This window comes from Silene latifolia, unplaced genomic scaffold (assembly GCF_048544455.1).
Source record: "Silene latifolia isolate original U9 population unplaced genomic scaffold, ASM4854445v1 scaffold_57, whole genome shotgun sequence".
In the NCBI taxonomy this organism is placed as follows: domain Eukaryota; kingdom Viridiplantae; phylum Streptophyta; class Magnoliopsida; order Caryophyllales; family Caryophyllaceae; genus Silene; species Silene latifolia.
The window spans coordinates 1,877,463-1,885,819 of record NW_027413480.1 but is presented as its reverse complement, the minus strand read 5'-3'; the positions used below and the strand labels follow the sequence as shown (position 1 = coordinate 1,885,819).

Genomic DNA, 8,357 nt, shown 5'->3' with positions numbered 1-8,357 from the left:
GAAGTCAACCCCCCACTAGGTCCTACTGAAGCTGAAAAGCAACTCCAATACTTGCAGGAGCAACTAATGTACCTTAAGGGAGATGACATCTACATGGAGAATAAGCGCAAGTGTGAGGCGGTAAATGCTCAATTTCCCACCAACTTCAACATGACTGACATCCCAAAGTTCAAGGGGCATGAAAACCGTTTGAAGCACATTCGTGCCTTCAAAGATTATATGTCTATCAAAGGCATCAAACCCGAGATGTTCTTAAGGATCTTTCCTTCATCTCTCGACACTATTTCTAAGCAATGGTTTTACTCTTTGGAGCACAAGAAAATTGCCACTTGGGACGATGCTGCAATTGAGTTCACTAAACACGACGCGGATAATGCTGAGATCCAAGTCAATATGCGCACTCTAAAGGTTCTTACCCAAAATGAAAAAGAAGGCTCACAGACTTCCTAAGTAGGTGGAGAGAGACTAGCACACAACTTGTTGAAGGCCCAGACGAAGCCACTCTTGTGGAAAAATTCGTGGATAATTTGAGACCTATTTATGCAAACCATTTGAGGTACCAAAACATAAAGTCTTTCAAAGACTTGACTGTGCTAGGAACGAGAATTGAAGATGACATCCAAAAGGGGCACTTGTCCAAAACGGTAGGTTGCGGATATCAGGGTTCAACGAGTCGTTCTTATGGCTCCACTAGCAAAACCGATGAGGTTAACCTTGTCGAATCATATACTAAGAAGAATAACCCACAGAGAAAATTTACCTATGTTGGTGAATCATATTCCAATGCACTGAAAAGGTTGATGAAATAAGGTAAGCTCTAACCCATAGGACCTACACCTGACCCAGAAAAGAAGTCTAAATTCTGGGATGAAAATACATATTATGAATATCATAGAGGCAAGGGACACGATACGGAAAAATGTTTCAAATTGAAACATGTCATCCAGGATATGATTGAAGATGGTCGCTTACCCATACCTCCCGCAAGCAAGCCTAACAATACTCAGAATCCTCTTGGAGTTCTGTTGATCACAGATGAAGAGTCCACATTGGATTGTTCACACCTTATTTCTCCAGTCGAGGATGAAATTCATGCACTAGAAGATGAAGGGAGTTATTCCACCATTTCTCCTACCATTGACAATTTTATCGCATGGGCAAAAAGTTTGAGTAGGCAAGTTTCAGAGCTGCAAGCTGTAGTGGCGTCCATACGCAATCCAGGCACCACACCTAAGGGAGACGTGCCACTGGCTCCAATTCTATCTCACGAGTCTATGATGCAAGAGGTAATCACAGTAGTTGACAATCTAGTCGGGAAAATAACCAGTCTAGAAGCTGAAATCATCAGGTTGAGAGAGCTCAGTATCGTCCACGGAATATGGGCTGATGACGATGAAGATGAATACCTCACAGAACACTATCTAGTCAAGTCTAGTAAGGATATAGTCAAAGCTAGCAAAGATCAAGATATAGACTACCTTACTCGCTCAGGACGTCAATATCAAAATGTCTCTCAAAACGGTCCTACTGTTAATCGTTCAGTTACTAACACCAATGTCATCACACCAAATGATGGCGAGGATACATCTACTGACCATTTATTAAAACAACTGCAGAAGACAAAGGCTGATCTTTCAGTCTGGCAATTAGTTGCGAGTTCATTTCCCCATCGTCAAGCTTTACTACAAACATTGGCTAAGTTGAAAGTAGCGCACAACTCTACGCCTGATGACGTTGTCAACCTAGTCTTCCAAGTCTCAGTTAAACTAAGTAACCCATTCACTATTTCAGATGAGGATTTGCCTCCTTTCGGCGCCAGTCATAACCTCGCTCTATATATTATAGTCACATGCTTAAAGAAGAACGTACCAATGACTTTGGTGGATGATGGCTCCGCAGTCAACGTCATACCACTAAAGACAGCACATAAGTTGGGCATGAAAGAATCATATTGGACTCCTACCAACCAAGGTGTTCGAGCATACGATGGAACATGACGTAAAGCAGTAGGGCTAATTAACCTTACTATAGCCACATGACCAATCGAGCGAAAGGTTAATTTTCAGATAGTGGATATCGAGGCATCCTTCAATATACTTCTAGGAAGGCCTTGGATTCACGCTTCCAAAGCGGTAACGTCCACCTTGCACCAGATGATCAAGATTCATCTAGATGGCAAAGTAGTGACGATCACTTCGTCACCTATCAAGGCTGTGATAGAGAAAATGTCAAATAACCAAGTGGTCACAGACACAGTATATGAGCTTGGAGGATTTCAGAGCATAAATCTTGTAGAGAGTGATATGTGCATTTTATATAGTCTTTTTAAGCCTCTTTATGCACGTATTTCTATGTTATCCTCGTAGTTTTATGCTACGAAATGCCCCAAAAATTCTACTTTGGTTTGTTTTGGTTTATTTGCAGGAATGGACCTGAAAGTGGTGGAATGAAGCCTTTTATCGTCCATTTTTCATGCATTTGGAAGATGAGTGGATTTGGAGAAGGAAATCATGTTGTTATGGGATGCGTGAAGTCATTTAGGAAGCTAAATCACCAAGTCAATGCTGAAACTAACAACTAATGTAGCTGGCTAAGTCAAAGCAACTCTATCGAAGCCTTTATTAGTCGATCGAGCACTTTTGGAGGATGAGAAGACTCGATCGAGTACTTTATGTGTTCGATCGAGATGAGATTTTTAATGGTTCCTCGATCTAGTGGTTTATCTACTCGATCGAATGGTTTTTGCTTGTTTTTGTTCGATCGAGTATTTCTAAACGGTTCGATCGAGTAATTATCTAATGGGCACAGGCTTCTTTAGTTTAATTTCGTTTTCTAGGTTAAATAATTGTCTTTCTTATAAATAGGAAAGACTACATGAGATTTAAGGATCACTTCATACGTTACTTTTTTCCTGTTACTGCTGAATACTGCCTTTCTCTATTCTTCTGGAACTTATTTAGTAATTCTCTCTTTATTCTCTCTTTAATTTGCAATGTTCTTTATTTCTTTATCTTCTGCTTCCATTTTATTTATTATGTTTAGCTAATTCCCCTGCTAGGATTTAGGGGATTCGATGAATTATTGTTAGTTTCTAATTAGGTTACAGATCTTTCGTTGTTGTTATGTTTATGTTGTTAATCACTGTTATTAACTGTAACTAGCTACTTGAATCGATGCATTTAGCTTATTTAACCTTGGTAAGCCTTAACCTAGACCGGAAGGTTGGAAGGGGTGAGACCCGCAGTGAACAATAGGATGCTTTAGTGAGGGCGGAAGCTAAGCTAATAGTATTTTAGGGCGAATTGAGACCGGAAGGAGATATTCATTGCCCCTTGGACCGATACGATCGACTGATCTGTGACCTTAGCTGCGACTAACCGATATTCATTGATGAACCGACAATCTTAGTTTTCTTTCTCTCTTATTAATTCCTCTTAACCTTTTCTCTTGCCTTAATCTCCTTTAGTTTAGTTTATTCAACTCAAACCCCCAATTGTGACTTTAGACAGACCGAGTTGACAAGTAGATAGTGACCGCCTCCCGGTGGAGATCACCCCTACTTACCGCTGACTTCTGTTAGTAGTACTTAGGTATTTATTTTTGGTACTGAAACGAAGGTATCAGAAAGCGAACTGGCACCTCTATACTTCAACCCATACTCCAATATAGTGGTCAACCACATACTCAAGTCCTAGGGATATTTCCCAGGAAGGCCATTAAACCCTGCTAAGAAGAACACCTTCGCACCTTATAAGGAAGGAAATTCTCAAAGGATACCATTAGGTTTGGGATACAAGCCCACGAAAGCAGAAGCCTTAGAAATGCTTACTCAGTTTCAAAACCGTAAAGACAAAGGGATCCAGATGCGATCCTATCTCTCTACCCTAAATGGATACTTCGTTAGCGAAGGGAGTCATGAATACTTTCACGGGTTTCCCGAACCTTGGCATTATAAGCGGACACGATTAGCTGGAATCGAGCTCATCCACGATTGTTATTTCATCCCTTCAGAAACGGTTCCTACCGTCAAAACTCGTCAAACACCTTGTTTAGACGAATAAGCCATTAGCCTTCTGTTTGGAGAAGACCGATTTGTCAGAGCAGCGCAGGATAAGATCATTACCATGATACTTCAAGATGACCATTTCAACCCAACATCGCTAATTACCGACACTAGCTCAAATCAGCAGAAAGGATGGAGAAAGTCGATAAAATGGACTAACAACCAGGGAAAGCTCTTCAAGGTCACTACTGGAGAAGGAGAGATGTTCAAAGGAGAACCCGAAGACAATAAATTCGAGTCAGAGTCAGAGTCGGAGTCGGAATCAGAGTCTGAGTCTGAGTTTAGACTTTAGAGACGTCGCTAGAGAGTCTTCTTCTGTCGTCACTCCCCATCCCTTTGTTTCTCCTAGCATAGCATCGCATAGTAACAGTAGCTTGGGAAATGTCCCAGCAGCTATCCCTTTACCGCCACTGACTACTGAGCAGATGGCTTCTTTGTTTCAGCTCTTTTCAAAATTTAATATGAATAAATCAGATTCTGCTTACTCCTTGTATTTTTATGAATGCAATTTATGATGGTAATGAGGATGACCCAGACCCAGTCGAATTACCTTGCTATATAATTAAAGAGATACTACAAGAGGGGGAAGGGGCACCGAACCCATCAACGTAGGAACCGAACTAGAACCCCGAGAACTTAGGATAGGGACGACCTTAAACTCAACTGAAAGGGCAAATTTCATCGACATCCTACACGAGTTCAAGGACGTTTTCGCTTGGTCTTACAAGGACATACCATGGATCAACATGGATATTGGAGAACATCGCATTGCAATCAAACCATGTTTCAAACCTGTAAAACAGAAGCTTCATCGGATGAGGACCGAACGGGCTCTTAAGATCAAGGATATAAACTGACAGAGAGGATTGTAGCTCGGATCAGGGGATGGGGTGCTAAGCATCTTTCTTATACAGGACGCTTAACTTTGGTGAATGTTGTTCTGAACAATTTACATGCATACTGGGCATCTATTTTCCTGATTCCTAGCAATATTATGAATAAAATTACCTCTATTTGTAGGAATTACCTATGGAGTGGTTCTTCTGATTATAAGAAGGTGCCTAACATCAGTTGGTCTACTTGTTGTTTGCCCAAAGATGAAGGTGGCCTGGGAATTAAAGAGGCAAAAGTTTGGAACAAAGCTCTGTTAGGAAAATATGTGTGGTGGCTTGCTAAAAAAAAGGACCATCTTTGGGTCAAATGGGTGAGTAATATTTATATGAAAGGGATAGCTTGGACTGACTATAAGGCCCTTGTGGATTGTAGCTGGTCCTGGAAAAAGCTCACTCACATAATGGACACGCTCAAGCAAGCCTACACCAACAACAATTGGCTCAATACAACTGCTGAGTACACTGTTTATGCAGGATATGATTGGTTGCGAGTTAAGGAACCTGCTATTGATTGGAACTACGTCTGTTGGAACCCTCTGAATATCCCCAAATGCACTTTTATTTTCTGGGAATTCATGCATCATAAACTTCCTACGAAAGATAGATTGATTAGAATGGGGCTTACTATTGATCAAACTTGTGATATTTGTGCCAGCCAACCCGAGACTATGATTCATGTCTTTTATGAGTGTGAATATGGGAAGCTATGCACCAGATTATTACAGCAAGCCCTGCACTGTAAGTTTCGTCTTCAAGATTTGAATTTGTGGTACTCTAAGGGTAGAGGTGCTACTAAGCTGGAGAGGAAATACATTGGGGCCTGTCATGTTGCCCTTGTGTACTGGTTATGGAGAATGAGAAATGAAGCGAGAATGGAAGCCTGCATTAGAAGACCTGAGCATCTTGTGAGCAAGATACTTAGTGATGTTAAGACTAGGTTTCTAAAAGTGAATGTATCGATGTTGTTAGCTAAAGATAGAAGTTGGTTTCAGTCTCTTTAGTGATAGTTATAGAGTAGATGATATGCTATAATGTAATTACCCCATTTTTGCAGATATATATATACTTAACTTTCCCAAAAAAAAAAACAATTCAAAGCCGGGTTCATCAAAGTTTCCGAGTATTCAGACTCGGTGGCTAACATAGTCCCCGTACCCAAAAAGGATGGGTGAATCCGGGTTTGTGTTGAATTCAGAGACTTGAACAAAGCGAGTCCTAAGGAGGATTTCCCTATGCCACATATCGACATATTGGTAGATAATACAGTGGATCACGCGTTGTTATTCTTCATGGACGGGTATGCATGGTATAACCAGATCAAAATGGCCATTGAAGATATGCATAAAACAGCCTTCGTCACTCAGTGGGGCACATATCGTTATATTGTTATGTCGTTTGGGCTAATCAATACGGGAGCTACGTATCAACACACTGCGACCACATTCCTACATGACATGATGCATAAAAAAGTAGAAGTGTACGTGGATGATATGATTGTCAAATCCAAAGACAGGAAGGGACATATCGATAACCTTCGCAAATTCTTCCTAAGACTGCGCAAGTACAACATGAGGCTCAATCGTCAGAAATGTGCATTCGGAATAACTTCAGGCAAGCTTCTGGGATATGTCGTCATCTAGACGGGGATAAAAATTGATCCATCCAAGTTAAAAGCGTTAATTGAAAAGCCACAACCCCAAACAGAGAAGGAGGTTAGAGGATTTCTAGGCAAAGTACAGTATATAAGCCAATTCATATCGAAGCTCACTATGATCTACGAACCTATTTTCAAAATGCTCAAGAAAACAGATCATACCATATGGGACGACGACTGTCAAAAGGCGTTTGACAGGATTAAGGAGATACTGGCTAAGTCACCAGTGCTAATGCCTCCCAAGCAAGATCAACCTCTTGGTTTGTATCTCACAGTCATCGAAACGGCCATGAGGGCTATGCTTGCGTAGACTGTTGGAAAAGACGTGTCTCGCTCTTGTGTGGGCGAAAAAGAAGCTACGCCACTACATGCTTAGCTACTATGTCAAGGTGTATTCTAAAATGGATCCCGTCAAATACCTCTTCGAGAAACCCGTTCTCAACGGACGTTTGGCAAGGTGGACCTTAATGCTCTCGGAGTTCGATCTCAAATCCGTACCTCTGAAAGTCATAGAAGGGCGAGTCGTTGCCGAGTTTTTCGCAGATTATCCTATCAATGATACCCAAGCAATCGACATGTGGTCATTTCCAGACGAGGACATCCTACAGACCAGTGTAGACTCTTGGGATTTTTATTTTGATGGGGCATCGAATTTAAGAGGATTTGGAATAGGAGTGTTACTTATTTCTCCTAAAGGCGAGTATACATAACTTTCTGTCAAAATCGACTTCGAGGTGACAAATAACATAGCAGAATATGAAGCTTGCCTCATTGGTCTACAAGCAGCAGTGAGCTTAGGCATTAAGAATCTCCGAGTTCACGGAGAATCATCCTTGATCATTAACCAAGTTATAGGATCTCGGAAAATTCAAAGTGAAAGTCTAGCACCCTATCAGGCTAGTGTAGACCAAGTCGCCCAATTCTTCGATCAGGTCACTTATCTACACCCACCACGTGAAGAGAATAAATTTACAGACGCTCTTGCAAAACTTGCATCTTTGATTAATATGCCAGACAACATGGTTGAAATGCCTTTATGCATCGAACGACGGTCAGAACCAGCCTATGTACACCTCCTTACAGATGAAGAAGAAAGCCCAGAGGAACCTTGGTTCCAAGCCATTCCAAACTTCAAACTCAATGGTACATACCCACCAGATATAGATAAGAGGGGACAATGCGCAACACTCCTACTAGCCTCTCAATACCTCCTCATGCAAGGAGAGTTGTACAAAAGAACACCTCTTGGTGTTGTCTTGCATTGCCTTGATCACTCGCAGGCACAAAAAGTGATGGAAGAAGTTCACGATGGAAAATGCGGTCCTCACATCAGTGGACCCATGATGGCAAAGAAAATCACGCGTCTAGGATATTACTGGACAACAATGGAGTCAGATTGTATTAAATACGTCAGTCATTGCCACAATTGCCAGATCTTCGGGAATGTACAACACGTCCCTCCCTCAATGCTTTACACCATGACATCTCCTTGGCCATTTTCTGCTTAGGGAATCGACATCATTGGGAAGATCACTCCAGTTGGAGTAGGAGGTCACTGTTTCATTTTGGTAGCTATCGACTATTTTACCAAATGGGTCGAAGCAGCATCCTACACTGCTCTTACGGCTAAACATGTGGCCAAGTTCATACAAATTAATATCATCTGTCGATATGCTTGCCCACATGAGATCATCAGTGACAATGGGTCACATTTCCAGGCCGAAGCTGCACAATTGCTAGCGAAATA

The 8,357-nt window shown here is 41.5% G+C and overlaps 1 protein-coding gene across 1 annotated transcript; it reads left to right on the top strand.

Moving 5' to 3' along the window:
- The first annotated feature begins 5,057 nt into the window (after positions 1–5,057).
- Positions 5,058–5,957, top strand: LOC141639785 (uncharacterized). Its single transcript, XM_074448832.1, has one exon. It carries the CDS (start codon positions 5,058–5,060, stop codon positions 5,955–5,957), a length of 900 nt encoding a protein of 299 aa, XP_074304933.1.
- Positions 5,958–8,357: the final 2,400 nt, after the last annotated feature.